This window comes from Passer montanus, unplaced genomic scaffold (genome assembly GCF_014805655.1).
Source record: "Passer montanus isolate IOZ18808 unplaced genomic scaffold, ASM1480565v1 scaffold18, whole genome shotgun sequence".
In the NCBI taxonomy this organism is placed as follows: Eukaryota; Metazoa; Chordata; class Aves; order Passeriformes; family Passeridae; genus Passer; species Passer montanus.
In genome coordinates this window covers 11,874,828-11,891,743 of record NW_024365381.1, presented here as the reverse complement: position 1 = coordinate 11,891,743, position 16,916 = coordinate 11,874,828, and the positions used below count along the sequence as shown (strand labels likewise).

General features: G+C 44.2%; 2 protein-coding genes across 4 annotated transcripts in view; one reads left to right on the top strand and one right to left on the bottom strand.

Moving 5' to 3' along the window:
- Positions 1 to 488, bottom strand: part of LOC120500287 (translation initiation factor IF-2-like) — a 2,581-nt gene extending 2,093 nt beyond the window's left edge. Inside the window, exons 1-2 of the mRNA XM_039704932.1 lie at positions 437 to 488; positions 1 to 362 (exon numbers count right to left, since the gene is read on the bottom strand). Of these exons, the coding sequence (XP_039560866.1) occupies positions 1 to 362; positions 437 to 488 (414 nt within the window). The remainder of the gene's footprint in view (positions 363 to 436) is intronic.
- The window catches only part of ITPKA (inositol-trisphosphate 3-kinase A), a 39,414-nt gene continuing 22,674 nt past the window's right edge, over positions 177 to 16,916 (top strand). The window contains exons 1-3 of one of the 3 annotated variants that reach the window (XM_039704821.1): positions 177 to 990; positions 1,119 to 1,217; positions 1,320 to 1,370. In XM_039704821.1, coding sequence (XP_039560755.1) covers positions 487 to 990; positions 1,119 to 1,217; positions 1,320 to 1,370 — 654 coding nt within the window. In that variant the 5' untranslated portion in view covers positions 177 to 486. The remainder of the gene's footprint in view (positions 991 to 1,118; positions 1,218 to 1,319; positions 1,371 to 16,916) is intronic. The other 2 variants (XM_039704822.1, XM_039704824.1) reach the window with 2 other exon arrangements.

Sequence of the window (16,916 nt, the reverse complement as noted above, 5' to 3'; positions counted from 1 at the left end):
GCTGCGCAGCCGCCGTGCCCGGGAGCCGCGGCCGGTGAGGGGCGGCGGGCGGAGGTAAGGCGGGCGCCACACCCGGACGGGCACCGGGACACCCCCAGGCCGCGCCCCGGGGGCCGCCGCAGGGAAAGCGAAAGCAAAAGGGCGGTGATGATGATGGTGGAGGCGGCGGGAAGGGGCGGGCAGGGGTTCCCGCGGCGCGGCTCGACTCGGCTCGATGCGATTGGATTCGCTCCTCCCCTCAGCGCCGAGGCGGAGCGGGGCGGTGGCGGCGGGCGGGCGGTCGGGCGGGCTCAGCGCGCCCCCATGGCCCTGGCGCCGGGTCAGCGGGCACGGTAGCAGCCTCCGGCTGTCGCCGCGGGTGACTCAGAGCTGCCCGGGCAGGGTGGGCTGGAGATGCGCCTCTCCGCCGGGCTCCGGGCAGCCGCGGGAGACTGACCGAGCCACAAAGAAGTTTCCCCGGCGGCGGCGGCGGCGCGGCGCTCCCCCATGCGCGCCTCCGGCCGCCGGTCCTGGAGCGCTGCTCGGCAGGCGCCCGGCGCCGACCCCGCCATGGAGCCCCGCGCGGGGCTGCACAGCAGCCCGGAGCTCAGCCGGGCCAAGCGGCTGACCGTGGGGGAGCTCTGCTCCCTCTTCGAGGCTCGCTGCGCCGCCGTCGCCGCCGCCGCCGCTCGTCAGCTGCCCGACCGGCCGAAGAGGGGCTGCCGACCCCCGAACGGGGTTCTGCCGCCCGTCATCCCCCGGCTCACCGTCACCGCCGAGGAGAGCGAGGAGGCGCAGGGCAGCCCCCAGGCGCGGCCGGCGCGGCCGGAGGGCGGCGGGCTGAGGACGGGCAGCTCGCTGCACCTGCAGTCCCGCCGGCTCTCCAACTCCTCGGTCTCCTCCACCGGCTCCTCGTCCCTCCTGGAGGACTCGGAGGACGACGTGCTGAGCGACACGGAGTGTAGGAGCCAGGGCATCGTGCACTTGGAGCACGGCGAGGACACCAGCCAGGTAGGGGCGCGGGGTGCGCGGTTCGCCCGGGACGCGCTGCCCCTGGCCGGGCAGCCGGGCGCCTGCCGGCTCCTCAGGGGCCAGCAGATGCTCCCACTTGGAGTGAGGTTTCCGTGACCCAACTCCAGGAAAGCTCCGCGAAACTCCTGTCCTGGGCCGGCAGCAGTGTGCTGCTGTGCCTGTTGGAAAAGCGCTTCTGCACGTGGGCTCCTCCAAAACCCGGCCAGGTGTGCGCTGTTTCTTTCTGCTGTGGAGTTGTACTTTACGTCCCAAGAATATGGGGAGATGTGTTTTGATCATAAGTGGGTTGTTTTTTTCTTTTTTTCCAGTCTCCTGTGTCAGATGCTCAAAAAAAAAAATTACCAGGCATTTCCCAGCAGGTATTTTTTGTCTCTTTCAGTCCTGGAGTCTGTGGTTGTCAATTTTTGAGCCACTTCTTGCTGTGAGCATGACAGGAGATGGGGAGGGGCTTGGAATGGATAGAATGCATGCTTTTGTCCATTCTGGCAGCAACACATTCTTCTCAGTAAATCCCCTCTGTAATTTGGCAGCTTTCATCCATGAAGTGCATTTTCAAAGGCATATAGTTAGCTGCTTTTTCACCATCTTTGGTGTATATTTCTTTGACTCCATATAGCATGCTTCTCAGGCTTTTGTACCTGAAAAATGTAGCTTTAGTGAATTACCCCTCCCACCTTCGTTGACACTGCTGCTTAAATTGTTGTTCTACTGCCAACTCATTGGTGCTGAATTGTTTTCAAGCAGAACATATGCTTTGATTAAAAAGGTATAAAGAAGAAGTAGTGCAACTTGTAGGTGATACCTCCAGCTGGACTTTTCTCATGGTAATTGTGGGTTTACTACTTTAGAGGACACATAGTACAGGAACTAAAATGCTGTGTACAATATTGGTTTTGTTTGCATCAACTTGTGGCCTGATTTTGGAAGAGGAAAAAAAAATGGGTTTTGTATTTTGTTATTTTGAGTATAAAGAAACCTGTAATAATAATACTTAGTTTGTACTTTTGATTCTGAGACAGAATCTGGTTTGCACGAAAAAAATCACTGTTGTTTTGCTTTCTTTTCTAAAAGACATGCTATGCAATTTTGTGAAAGTAGCAGGAGAACAGAAATTAAAGATAATAAAAGGCCATGGGATCATTTGACTCATTATCCCTGCTATGGCAGTATGTGTGCAGCAAGAATTAAGTGATGATGCTTCAGCAGCAAGAGAACTCTGAGATGGCATCGTGGCAGCTGGTTAAACTGTCTGTGAATATGGACTGAAGCAAAACTGATTGTTCAGATGAGAAGCTGTGCTACATCAAAGCTTATGCTTCTGATTCTGTGAAGTCATTGGTACTGAATGCAATATTGAGACCTAAATGATTGGGGCTGTATCCTTCCCTGTAGTCTGACATGCATGTATCATGTGAGTGCTACTACTTTCTTTTAGGAAGTCTTTATAGTCACCTTTTAATTACAAGAAAATAGAATATTAAAAGAAGAAGATCTCTAACACTGATTTATAGATAAAGTAAAAATATCCATATTATAAATGTTTAAAACTCTGAGAGACCATCCTGTTCACTTAGGTGTGTGGGGAAATGAGAACTTCGATAATATTATAATAATTCAGTTTTTGAAAAAGTTTTTGCAGTTTTCCAAAGTTTAGTGCAGCTGCAGGACTGTTTAATTCCTCCTTGGTAAAGTAAGTATTCCCTCAACTCAAGTGAAATACTTGATGTTTTAAAAGACTGAGTTATGTTTCCATACCTGTAGTGTAGAGGAAGATGGGGCAAACTGTGCCCAGGAGCTTGCACTGTGGCTGATCTTCTTTATCTCATTGTCCCTTCTGTGGCAAGTTGTCAAACCCGAGCAGGGACTGGTACCTAGGACTCCAGACCAGCAGAACTTCATGGCACTACCTAATAAATTAAATGGGCTCACCTTCTCAGTGACTTCTCACAGGGTTCATCCCTCCCTTCCTTGCTGCATTACCCACCAGAGCTCGAGTCCCAGGAATCTGCTGTTTCTCCTGTGGTCAGGTGCACTGCCCTTCATCTCAGGTGGCTGCACTGTTTGCTCACCAGTACCTGGAGGCATCCAGGACAGTTCTTGTGGTTGATGTCTTTTGGTACTGGACAATGCTGTCCAGTCATTTCCTCAGCAAACAGTGACCTCATATGGTGCCAAAGTTGGAGTCAATGCTTTGAACCTCTGGGGGTTCAGCTTTACAGGATGCATCCTTTCAACTCGTGAATCTTGAGGCAGGATGAATGTTTATTTTAGAGTAGAAGGCTTTGGGTTCAAGGCATGCACATGCAAGTGAAAGTAACTACAGATTCTAGGATAACTTGTGGAATGGTTTTCTATTTTGAAGATTTTATTTAGAGGCAATTTGGAAGATTTTGTTTCTATTTATTGTTTCCAGTGTATTTTAATAGGTGAAGGCTTATTCTAAGAGTAGAACACAAAGCATAGAGACTTTTCTGAAGGAAACTGGAATCAGAGGTGGGCCAAAGTTTCTGTTTCCTAATTCATGGGAAATTTTGACATTTTAAAATTTCTCTTGTATTGGGGAATTCCCTGAGACTTTTGTCTGGAAATGTTAGAAGTCAATTTGGAGCCTGGCGCCTTATGATTAAACTGAGACCAATGCTCAGAGAACTGCTGGGTTGTCAAGCCTACCAGGCTCCCCAGTGCCTACCAGGGACCTTGGAAACTTGCCCAGGTCTTCAACTGTGGGAGTAGAAGTTCTGATAATGTTCCTGTTATCAGAGCTTCAAGGCTTCCATCTGGAGACCCAGGAACTTCAGACCTAAGCTGAAGAAGGCCCTCCCAGGCCTCTCTACTGTTGATCTGGAGATCAAGACCCAGCTGAGTCTGAAATATTGGGGGCTGTCAAGCTACGTGTGCAGGACTGTGTGTGAGATGGGAAGCTGGGGAGCCTCTGTGTCCAGGGCTTGCTGCCCTGGAGGTATCAGGCCTTCAGTCCCAGGATGGTATGCCTGGGAGTGCTGTCTCTGACTGTATTCCTTGGAGAAAAGCTCTCCTTGGTAGTTCACATGGCAAACAACTTTCCAAGAGGATGAGTGATTCAGTTAAGTATTTCACAGAGCATTTGGGGTTGGATGGATTGGCACATGATGATGATGTTAAATTTTTGTTTCTTCTTGAGCACAGTACGTGGGCATGTCCCTGGAGTGTTGGGGGCAGTGAATGCCTTGGGGCCGATGGTGACAGTGCAGTCCCCGCCCTGCTCCGCTGGGACTCTTTGCATCTGGGCGGGCCCACCTCTGAGAGCAGCTCAGTGGGTGGTGTTCCAGTTTCTCTGCATAAGTTATTCATGCCATTTTGCAGTAATTAGCGGAGGCTTTGAAATTGGGCTGTCCTGGCTTTCCTGAAAGAAGACCCTTCCAACAGTGAAGGGATGCAAGTATGAGGGAAGCCTGTTCTGCTGTCCTGTTTGTTCAACTTGGAGTTTGTGAAAACCAGTGGTGCAAAGCTGTGATAATGGAAACTGCATAATGACATATTTGGAGCTTTGTAACTCTTGGCAGTAACTTAAAAGAAGAAATATTGGTTATTTTTTAAATAGCCAATTGGCAGAATAGATTTTACCCTGTGGCAAAAACTAACATTCCTGCATTTAAGTGGGAAGCATACTTTTGTAGCCTTGCTTCGTGCCCTTGGGAGGTGTATATACATAGCTGAATCTTGCAGTGAAAACACCAGTGGTGCCTTTATAGTAATGGAGAGGATACAAGAATTATGTATTTTTGTCTTCATTCTGTGAATGAGCAGTTTTAAGAAGTATGAAGTCTGGTTAGCACATTCTTTGTTGGGACAGAGACTTTAAAGAGTGGTTTTCACAGAGAATAAACACCATGATAATGTACAGCAGCCTCTAGTCCTCTTTATAGGAGAATGTTATTTACTAGATAGAAACATGCCAAATAAGTCTACTCATTTTCATAGCTGTGACCTGTCATTCCAAATTCCTAGAACCGTAACCATGAGAACAGCTGACAGTTTGCTAGAGAAAAAGCAGTTCATTTCTTGCCTGCAGTGATACCAGTCCAGAAACTTTGGGGATATTTATTAGTGAAGTGCATTTGGTTTGGTTTCCTGATCTTCTTAATTGTATTTTTCATAACATCAAGTACCTTAAAATGGACAAGTATAGAAAGGCACACACACTAACTAAATAAATTAATAAATACAGGATGAAAGTTTTAACTACTTTGGCTCAGGGGTGGGTTACATAAGCTAATGCAGTAGAATATAATTGTTATTTTTAAATGAAGAATAGGAATGACGGGATGACATAAGTAAGACTGTTAATGGGATTTTAGCCTACTCTCCAAAGGAAAGAAAGCTTGTGTAATCACTCTATCAATTCAATTTCAACTGCTTTAGTAGGTTTCAGCCAAATTTGGCAGTGGCATAGACATCTCAAAGTTTCTTCAAGAGCTCTTTAAAGTTTCACAAAGGTCAGACTGGGTGGAAGAGAGGAAACCAAAATAAGTGTGTACTTTTTCTTCTCTGGAGAGAAGGTGCTAGAGGAGATAAACAGCAATCTTCTGTTTCCCTTGTTGACTGCACATGCCATGTGCATCCTGGCCAGTCCCTAGGTGCTTCCATGCTGGGTCCAGCTGCAGCAGGTCGTGTCTCCTGTCCTGAGGGTGGTTAGGAGAAGGTGTGGGAGGGATCCTACAGTGCTGTGGGCTGGTGAGGTTAGGGAATGTGGAAGGTGCTAGTTGAGGCACAGGGTGAAAGGGAGGAGTTATGAGGAGGTGTGGAAATGTTAGGGAGGTTGGAGGGCTTTTGGAACAAGTTTATAGAGGACAGCGACAAGCTGTGGATACTTGGATAAGGGTGCAGGACAGTAGATACCAGTCAAGTAGAAACTAAGCTTCTCTAGTGTTCTGCTCACAGCTGCTTTTGATGGAATACATTTCATGCTGCTAAAACCATGCATATTTATAATGACAGTAGCAAATACTGAAATCTTCCTGTTGTATACTGAACAAATTTGAGGCGAACAGCAGTAATGTTCCATGTTTGCACAGTACTTGGAACAAAACTCTGAACTGAGAGCCATTTCTCAGTTTGAGGATGAATTCTTTACCATTGTACATTGCAGTGGTGGAATATATCAAACCATCAGCAGTATCAGGTCTAATGGTGACTTTTTATTAGTAGTGTGGATTCTTGTCTGTAAGGAAATGACTTAGCTGTTCCCAAATCAGGTGAGAGAGAGGCAATTAAATGCCTTATGAAATAAGAGTTTCTAATCCTGGTCATATCTGAAATGGTGATTTAGACATTACAAAGATTCTTCCCTTCTGAATCAATTTCCCTCTGATAGTTTTCATTTTTCATATGTTAAAAGACATGTTGTTTGGGCATACAGTGTGAAGTTGAAAGAACTCTATGCTTTTCCTTATGGACCTGCTGTGTTGGGTGTGTTGCAGAAGTTTCTCTGTATGTCCACTTCTATAGTTCAAACTTCCTTATAATGCTTGTTTCAACTTGAAAGGTGAGAAAAAAGTAACAGCAGCTTCTCATCACTGGGTGATGCACATTTAAAGAGGCCATATCTAAGTGTATTTTTCTCAAACTATCATTGACACAGCAGATTTATTTGTGAAAATCCATGCCAGTCTTAAAAGGAATAAGGGTAATGGTTGGAGCAGTAGTTTGGAAATTTTGTACGTCTGTATATTTTTGAGTTCTGACCCTGTTAGGCTGGTTTGATTAGAGTGAATATTTTTCAACTGGTTTATTTAATTACCACGTGTAATTAGTGTGGTAGTTAACATAATCAAAAATTACTTCAACTCACATCTAAAATTTATTATAAGTTGAATGTGTTAAAGTGAATTGGTTTGATTAAATGCTCACAATGTGATGCAATTTAATGTTGGAAGCTGAGAATGCACATTGTATTTATGTGGTAAATAGCTGTTTTGTTTAGCAGTGGCTGAGAAAAAACTAAGGATCATCATATGGCATTTTGTAGTGATTATCTGTAAAATGTGGTGGTAGAAAAAGTAATGTTAACCTTAGACATCCTGGAAGGAAAAGGTGATCTTATGTACAGCAGCAGTCAAGTCTATCTCTCTTCTTCCTTCACAGTTAGGGTAGTTCTTGCTGAGAAAGGGGGCTGAGGCAGAGAAAATTGGCTTGTCAGTCCATGTTAATTTGGATCTTGCATAGCGTAGGTTTAAATGGAATTTTAAGTGCTCTTCTCTACCAAGAGAGCTTCATCTCAAAAGCTCACAAATTAGCAAATAGCCTGACACTGGATGAACAGTGTGGTGGTGGTGGTGGTGTTTCCAGTGTATTGGTGTATTGTTTCCAATGCTTAACTAATTCATTCCTGTCAGTAATGGAGAATGTTTTCTGGGATAACACATAACCAGCAGCATTTGAATGGATTTTTGTACTGATGAATGATGAACTCCTCACAAGGGATGAAATCTTTTACATTCCAAAACATGTAGGTGTGAGACAGATTCTATAGAAACCTACCCTGAACCCATCAGGCCTGGCTATTGTTGCTTGTTAGGAAATCTTCTATTCCTTGGCAAGCTTGGAAGAAGTCAGCCAAAGACAAATCAACAGCTCATTTGAGGCAGTGATCATAGACTTGACATGATCCAGATTTAGAGCTTGGGACAGACTCTCCAAGCCAGTTGGTGACTATAGCAAGTGGAACACAGACACTGCTTTGTGGGGGCTTGGCATTAACCCAGAATCCAGGAGCACTCCGTATTTACAGGCTGAAATATCCAAGTAAGGTGACACAGTGATGCAAACACTTTAAACTGTTTACCTCAGCCCACTATTACCAGGTTATTTTACTCACATTCCACTTCAGTCTGCCATTCTTATTCAGCCTTCTGACCTCATCTGTACGTGAGCTGCATTCTAACAGAGGTGTGGTTACAGGTGATAAAGAATATGTACAGAAACATGTTTAGTCTGGGTGTCATTGGTACTGAAATGTGTCTGATTCATCCAGAGGATTAACAGGAAGCTGGGATGTTGCAGAATGGTGTGAGTTAGTGGGAATGGCACAGTTCACTTGGGATGTATCAGCAGAGACTGCTTCATACAACTTCATGTGTACTTCGTATAACTTTAATGTGATAAGAATAATGTCTCCTGGTAAATTGCATTGAACACTGCTTAGAGAGAGATCTTTGTTTTCAGTGATGGTAGAAAATTATCATTCATTATCAATATAACTGATTTTGTCTCCTGATCTCTGCCACATCCCAACATAGAATGATCCAGTCTTAGTTACAGCTGCATTCACTACTCTGAGCTGCTACAGAGAACACAGCTTTCTTTGTGTCTCAGCTCTTTTCAAGCAGCTCCATATAGCTGAGAACACTGCAGTGGTTCTTTCTAGTGATGTTCACTCAAGACTGCACTATTTTCTGTGCTCTACTTTGTTTGCTTCCTGTGGTGGAGTGCTGAATCAAATGCAGGCTTCTGCTTCTCACCTTTGAGGTGCTGGTGCTAGTCAAAGTCTGTGTTGTGGGCACACAAGAGATCGACGGAGCTCAGCTGTGAGGGATGTGTTCTGCCATCCCACTCCAGGCGCAGGAGGTGAGCTTGAGGAGGCTCAGCTGTGCACCAGGCAGCTGTGAATTGGGTTTTCCCATACAAGAAGGCATCTCTCACCAGCCAGCCAGCGCTGGCTCACTCTGCAGCACATACTTTGGAAATGGAGGGAGCGTTGTTGCCATGTGTCAAGACCTTCCACTACTGGAACCTCTTCAAGTGCTCTGAAATCACCACCTCTGATGAAAATTTTCAAAGATTTTGAAGCATCTGGCACAGATCTGAGCATGTGGCACAGGTAGTGGTACTGTCATGCACTTTCAAATGGCCAGTGTTATGGTGCACATATTGCAAAGGGCGGCTGCAAGGTTCTGATGGAGGATACTTAAGAGCAAAACTTTGGAGATGAGGGAGGTAAGAGGGTTGTAATAGCTTCAGGTTGTGTACCATCAGACAGAAGGGGAGTGACTGACAGGGATTGGAAGGCTACTGGAGGTGCGAGGGGAAGAGCAAAACTTAATAGGCGAGCAGATTATTGCTTTAAAATTCAAGGAAAATACATTCTCAAAAAAAGCAGGAGAGCATGTGACAACTATATTAAGAAATCATCAGTCAAACATTGAAAGTATATGTAATGAAAGAACTCACGTGCCTGCAGTGTGGGTATGTTAATGTTCTACTGTCTTTCATTACATGTAGGCATAGCACTTGATGCAAAGAATTCATGACTTTCAACAGTTCTATATTTTCAGTCAACTCAAAGTCAACTCACAGTTCCACAGTGACTGATGTCATGTATTGCAGAACCTCTGTTTATTCACAGATAGCTCTGCAGCAGATCACAGAAGGGAAAGGCTGACTTCCCAATTTAATGCTGCTGAATGCTGATGTGGAGAGCTGTTGCCTTTCACAGTTTCACAGTCCCTCTTTGCTTGGGAAGAGACTAGGCAAGTTATTTATGGAGACTTTCACCATGGCCAATAACTGAATTTTTTTTAGTTCTCCTTTTGACTAACTTGAGAGTGAGCTTTACTAGCAGAAACACTGAACATTTGTACATGCAGCCAAAGTTAACGGGAGCTGTTCTACAGCAGTATTCTACAGTATTGTGTAACTGGGTATTAGGAAAAGCAAAAGTTGACATCTCAGTTTAAGCTTTCAAAATTAGTTGTACTTTTCACACTAACCTATCTTTCCTTTAGTATTTTTCCCTATAAGATATGAATAAAACCCTTCATTTAACAGGTTGTGAGAACAAATTCACTAACATTTGGAAAACAGTGTACTGCTGCTGTAATGGGTGTCTTCAAGTTTGTACCGAAAACTCCAATTCTGAAAATTTCTAACTTCTGAGTACTCAGTTTTGCATTTAAGGCGTTATTAAAGTTCCAGCTCAAATGCAGTTCTGGATCTGAATGTGTTCCAGCAGTGGAAGGTGCTGACATCTGGCAGTGATGTTTCATCCTCCCTCCATTCCCAAAGTGTGCGCTGCAGAACGAGGCGGCGCCGCCGGGCCCGGGTGAGGTGCCCGTGCTGGAGAGGGCACTGACAGGAGGGCTGCACTTGGAGAGGCTCTTCAGGCACTGTGATAGGTGCCGTCTGGTGTGGGGAAAACCTTGTTCACAGCTGCCTGGTGCACAGCTGAGCCTCCTCAAGCTCCCCTCCTGTGTATGGCTGAACACGTCCCTCACAGCTGAGCTACATTGATCCCTTGTTTGTGCTGTGCCCAGCAGTCTCCACAGAAGGTAATTAAATACTAATGAGAGTCTACTGCCAATTAATTTGAGGTTCTTACAATTTGCCAGGCTTTGTCAGGTTGACTTCTGATCCTCACATTGCTTGCTCCTGAAAGCACTCCTCTTCCTAGATTTCAGGTTCCTTCCTCAAAATTCAGGGTTCAAAAGCTTTTCAGAGGATTCACTAGAAATTTTGTAGTGGGGTTGATATGAATCTTTTTCTAGCCTTGGAAGCAGCTCAAGTTTTTGTTAGAGTTGTTCAATCTGAAGCAAACCAAAGATTTTTAGCTCTTTTTTGAGGTGGTTAACTTAGAGCAAATCACCAGAGACTGAAACACATATAAAGGATTCTTGCACATTGGTGCATTGCTGGTTGTGCAGGAAATCTGGGTTTTGGGACTCTGGTCCTCTGAAATAGGCAGAGCTAGAGAAGTCTGTATGGCCTTTGTACTCTTCTCCATCATTGTATGCTCATGTGATGCAGCAGAAAGGATAAAAATCTGTGTGAACAGTGTTTTAGCATGCAGATCAGCTGTTATCTTGTGCAGGGTTTGAGTGGGTTGTTGGCTAAGTGCACTTGACCTGAATATTCTAGTAATGATAAGCTCTGCTTGGTGTGGGCTCCCTCCTTTGCCACCCATGTATGGTCTGTAGGGATGGCGTCACCGACCCCACAAAGGGTCAGCTTTGTTCAGAGAAAAATATAATCTGAAGAAACTAACAAACCTTCCTACGCTTCAGCTCTCACTTTTCATAGTGCAAAATGCTGAGTATCAGAATTTTGAGCTGATAATTTGATATATTTTGTATTGTTTTGCTCTGTGGCATTTAAATAAGGAACTTTTTTGCCTTCTTTGTACCAACCCAGAAAGAGTGAGCAATTAAATCCTGAGGTACTCATTTCAGGACAGATCCTGACATTCTGTTGAAAAACCTATACAAGGATTTTTAAGTGAAGACACCTTTCAGGTGCTTGTGTTTGGGTACTAATCAGGCCCCTATAAGAGTTTCATGAGTTGTTTTCCCAAAATTTATAGTAAGACCACGGAAAATTACTTGCTTTCAGCAAAGACACCAAGAAAGGGAGCAAGTCATGAGCTCTGTAACAGTCCAGTGATAGTTAATCACTATGCCAACAGTCTCCAAGTCTTTTTCCAGTAATAGGACTGGCTGATGTCCTGATTATGATTTCTCATTCCAATATTAAAACTGGAATGACAGATAATTAATCATCTGTCTCCTGTCCCTGTTTATCCTTTGGGATTTTCCATATAATCTCTAGAAATATGTCCTCTTCCATTACTATAGTTCTGTGTCTTGATCCTAGTCTGCCTTTTCAGTCCTCTGATTTTACAGGAAACAATCCTGTCTGGGACTATAAGATGAATATAGCCAAATCACCAATATTCTTTTTACTTTGCATTCTTTAAGAAAAAGACTAGATGGGCAGCAAAATCAGTCTTGTCTTGTGAAATAATCTCTCTGCGTGGCCTGTTCCCCTGTGTCCAGTGTAGGTCATCATCCATCTGCAGATGACATTTCAAATGTCTGTCTTCTCTCTGTTGAGCCCTGGTAAATTGATATTGGTCCCTCTTGGGTTTTGCTACCTATGCCCATTGTGGCACAGAAGGGCTGCTTGCTCCATATATCAGGAGGCTGGTGTAGGTGGTTGTGCAAGATACGGGAGTGTGGCTTGCAGTTCTGTTGCTAGGAGCCAACAGTATGAAGTTCTTTGAAGTTTTATGGGGGTTTTTAAATCTCTTTTACCATGAGATAATAATTTTGGTAGATAAATTGTCCTTATAAATTACACCCTGTTTATTTTACTTTATTTTTAGGTGAGTTTGCATCTTAATAATTGGCAGTTGATGTTTATGCTTCTACAAAGGTGGGATCTCCAGTATCCTGATGGTGAACACAAGTTTACCTTCCGGGCAGAGGAAGCATGCTCCATAAAACACATTTGCTATTGTTCAAACACCCACAACTCTTCAGGAAGACAGATGCCTTGTTTCAGTTTCAGTCTTTAGTTGAGTCACTCGTGCTTATGTAAGGTTTGAATTTGATTCTCTTTCTTAAGGCTACATTATGGAAATTAAAATCTTAAATAACCCCTTGTCTCTGGGGTTGCTGCATGATACAGATACAGAGGTACTGTAGCTGCTACTGATACAGAGGAGGAATTCAACTCACTTTTCTTACATTGTTCTGTTAACAGAAATTACCTTTTGATCCTGTAGTTTTTCTCAAGGGGAGAAGTCATCTTTTCTCTGTATTCCTTACGTAGTTCTTAGGGCTGACTTGGGGAAGGAAGAGTTTCTCTAATCTTAGGTTTGTGTCAAAAACAAACCTTGTAAGCCTCTTTCTCCAATGGGATAAGGGGAAGAGTCCTCATTTCCACAGAATTACAGGTTTCTTAATCATTGCCATATTCCATTAATAGGAGCATGGATTTTTGTTTGGTTGGGGTTGTTATTTTTTTGTTTATTTCAAAATCCTTTCAACAGTTTATTCCAGGGTGGTTTGGAATAATCTCAGGGTTGTACTGTGTTGAAGCTTGGAGTTATTAACGTGGTTGAAGGATGTGGCTTTCCCCTAGGTAAACACCACACCCCGCTCAGCAGCAGTGCCTGTTGCATGTTGACACTTGCATTCCATTGCCAGGGGTGGGCCCTGTTTGAACAGTGCAGTGCACTGCAGGTGAGGCAGTAACTCCTTGTGCTTCCTTGGAGGATAATGGAAGAGGCAGTTCAGAGGAGACAAGGCAGGAGAGGTGGAGTACTGGACTTTGTCTTGTGATAGATGGAAGAGCAGTTGGCAAACTGCTACTAGTATATGTGTGGCCTGTTTTTTACATGACATATTTTTGGACTCTCATAATCCTTTTCACTTAACACTGAATTACTGCTTATTTGAGTACTTGACTGTCTTATTTGAGTGCCTCTAATTTAGTTTACGAGCACTAATTACTTAAATTATTCAACAGCGTTCTGAGGTAGAGTTGTTATAACCTGCAGTTGTGGGAACTGGAGCAGAGAAAGGGCACATATCTGGACCTAGATTCCATATTGAAGCAGTGAAATTTGCTCAGATCTTTTGCAAGTGTCAGACAGTTTGGGATGTTAGATGCTGAATTATCTTGGTAGAAAAGAAAAGTTATATAAAAATGTTTTAAAAATCAATATTGGTCAGTAACTGCTCTATATGTATGTAGATATATACATGCAGCAACCTTAATTCTGTCCTTGTGCTTCCTATCCTTTACTATAGAAAAATTAATTACAGTACAATGGTCTTCCACCGTTACATTTCTCAAAGCTGTGTGGGATGCAGTTTCTGGGCTCTTACATGAGGATGTGCTGAAAGCAGGGTCAGCTTTCAGCATATGTCCACTAACCCAAACTGCTGGGGGTGGGAAGAGAGGGATCTTTGACCAACTAGTAGAAAACAGTTTTGCAGTTCCTGTTGGATGGCAGTGGTTTCTGGCAAATAGGAAAGTGTAAGAAAGGATAAGCATTAAAATTTTCTCTCTTTGTTCAGACTGGAGATTCTGCTGTGGCCTCTGAGGCTGTTGAGGTGGTGTGCCTAGCCCTGAGGTGCTGGGCAGGCAGGATGGAGCTGTGTCTGCAGGTAACAGACTGCACCGCCATTGCAATGAGATGAAGCACGTGCTCAGCTTCCTTCCCAGGTTCACTCGGGGGAGATTAGCTTATTGAAGTTATTTCCTGGCTTCTTGCCAGAACACACTCTCCCTTGATGTTACACAGAAACCACACCTGGTTTAAACTGATTGGTACTTGTAGAACATTTGGATTTGAGGTCATGCACAGTTCACAAATGGCAAGTTTATGTCTTAACATGTTGTGATTATGTTTTAGGCTAAACCTATTTATTGGTTGGTCTATGCACAGAGAAATGTGGATCTGTTTGTGTTTTAAGTATTCCCAAATATTCATCCTGTTTGGAACTGATAATTCTCTGTTCTACCTGATAGGATGTTGGGCTTATTTTATCATGTAAAGAGTGTTGTCTTTCTAGATGTCCCCTTCTCATGACTGGAGATGTCAGTCAGTGACCCATGAGATGTGGAAGACAGGCAGAGAAGTATCAAATTGCTAGACTGTTCCTGAATATTTAAACTGCAGTTGTTTTGGAGGTTAAGAAAGATTTCTTTCCTTCTGCCACACCATCTGCTAAAGTGATGTTTGATTTACCACATATCTGTTCTGGGTGATGGACAGCCTGAATAAATCTTGAGTGTTTGGGCTCTGAGTCAACTTTCCTATAGTGAGGAACTTTCCATTTACTTCTTGGATAGTAACATTTCAGTTTCCAACAAGACTGATGTTCTGACAGAATTCTGGTAGTGGCAGAATGTCATTGTTTCACCTTTCCTGTGCTCAGTAGGGACAGGTAGCAGAGCTCCATCCTGTTAGAGACCCAGTGTCTTTCAGAGCAGACCACAAGCTGTGAAAGTAGGGACAATAGCCATATTTAATGCCTGCTATGGAAGGCAGACAGTTTAGTATCCCTTAGAACAGAAAACATTTATTCTTGTTGAATTAAAATCTGTTTTTCAATCAACAGTATCAGCTTTTACAACATATCTGTGAGATAAATGAAGGAAACCTTTGTGACAATGCACCTTTGAAGCCATCTAACTTTATTATTTTGTCTTTTGTCCTGGGAATAATGTAGGGGTTGCAGATATTTCAACTGGTAATAACCAGAAACAAAATGCTGATATAGATCCCTGCAGAATAGTCAGCAGATTGTGGCTCTTGGTGCTCTTTGCAGGAGGGCAAGCAAGGCTTTTGCTTCTTTGTAGTTCATTTTCCTCTGATTTAGAGGGAAACTGATCCTGGACTGTACAAGTAGAATCCAGCTATGGATGGGACATGGGACTTTGTTCTCCTAGTAATTGAGTCTGATACTGACCATCCATTTCTCTTCCCTTCACTTCTTCCTTTAGTCCAGACATAATGAACACCCAGCAGGCTTACCACACATCCTAAAGAGTAGCAAAACCAAATTATGTGTGCATCTCACTGCCTGGTGAGGCACCACAGGGGAGAAAACACAGGAACCTGAGGCTTCTGACTTGCAGTGTTGTTTCTGCTTATTGCATTAAGTGTTTCTCATGACTCCGAAGATTTAGCCCAGCCCATCCTGAGTGCAGCACAAACAGGAAATGGAAACCCCGCAGTCAGAGGATCCACCTGCCAAATGTTGGTTGAGCAGCTGTGGCCCTCACCCATGGCTGAGTGCAAAGCCAGATGCATCAAGGGCTAAGAACAGGCTAAGCACTGTTTCTTCTCTAAGGCTGGAGGCTGGAGGGTGAAAGGGAGAGAGGGAGGGAGAGTTGAAGGTGTGTTCACAGTTTGCCTGGCAGTCTGATGAGAGGTGCTGATCAGGAGGCTGCTTGTGTAGCATGCAAACTACTGCTCTTTAGGAGTGCATGTTCTCCCTTGCTGTTGATTATCAGTCTTACAGCTCCAGCTGGCACTCCTACATCACGGGAAGATCAACTGTGTGACAAAGCAGGGAGTGTTAAGTTCCCTTGGGAACTTAGATGCAGGGACAGTCAGGGCTGCCAAGGCATCCAGTAGGTGGGAACGGCTCAGGGATATCCTTGACCAGGGGTGTGGTTGCGCTGTACTCCTTGAGCAACAGCTGACAGCATTTGAAGTAACACAGCTTTCCTGGCAGAAGGATTTGCTGTGGTTTGGCCAAATTATCAGTTGGCATTGATTGGCATAGATCTCGGTGTGAAGAGTGATGCTGTTGGCTGTCAGGGCACAGACTGCCTAAAGCCAGTGCTCGCAGCTCCGCACTCTGGAGCAGGCTGTCACTTATATCACAGCATAGCATTCTGGCCCCAAATAGCTTTGGGTCTAGCCATGAACACTGACTCCTCTCTGGATCAGTGTTTGGTGCTTGAGGAACCCGTTTCCTGCCCAGGACTAGAAGGTGAAATGTGGTAATAAAGGGGCTGAGCTGCTGTGGGAGCCTTAGCCTACCTTGGGAGCTGAATTAAGTGTTGCACTCAGAAGCTCAGTGATAAAGGTTTGTGTGAGGGTTCACTCACATACGTTTGGGGAGCATTCTCCTACTTAACTTGCTCTTTCACCTCCCACCCATTGAGATCTTTGTCTCAATTTGTGATTCATGTCTGATTCAGCCAAGTGGGTAGTAGACTTGGCAGCAAGAATCTCCTGAGCTTGAGGATTCCAGGAACCTTTAATAGGGACCAAGAGCACAGAAACTGGCTGCTGAAAGTATAAAGTGCCTTATATGATAAATTCAGGGATTTGCCGTCATTGTTGTTTGGGGCATTTTTGTTTTAGCTATGGGAAAATCTTGCACCTTGTTTCCCTACACAGAACCTTTGCGGGTATTTCAGTTATATTTCTCCCAACAAATATGGTAAAAATGTCATGTATGCCTCACTTGCTCCGTGTCTTGTAGGGTGTTCTAAGTTTTCTTCAAATACCAGATGATCCCAAGCCTAGGACTTATTATAGTCTGGATTATTATAAAAAAAAGTAATGGACTTTGGATCATCTGCAGTCAAAGGCTTTTACTATCTGCTTTATGCATTTTAAAAGT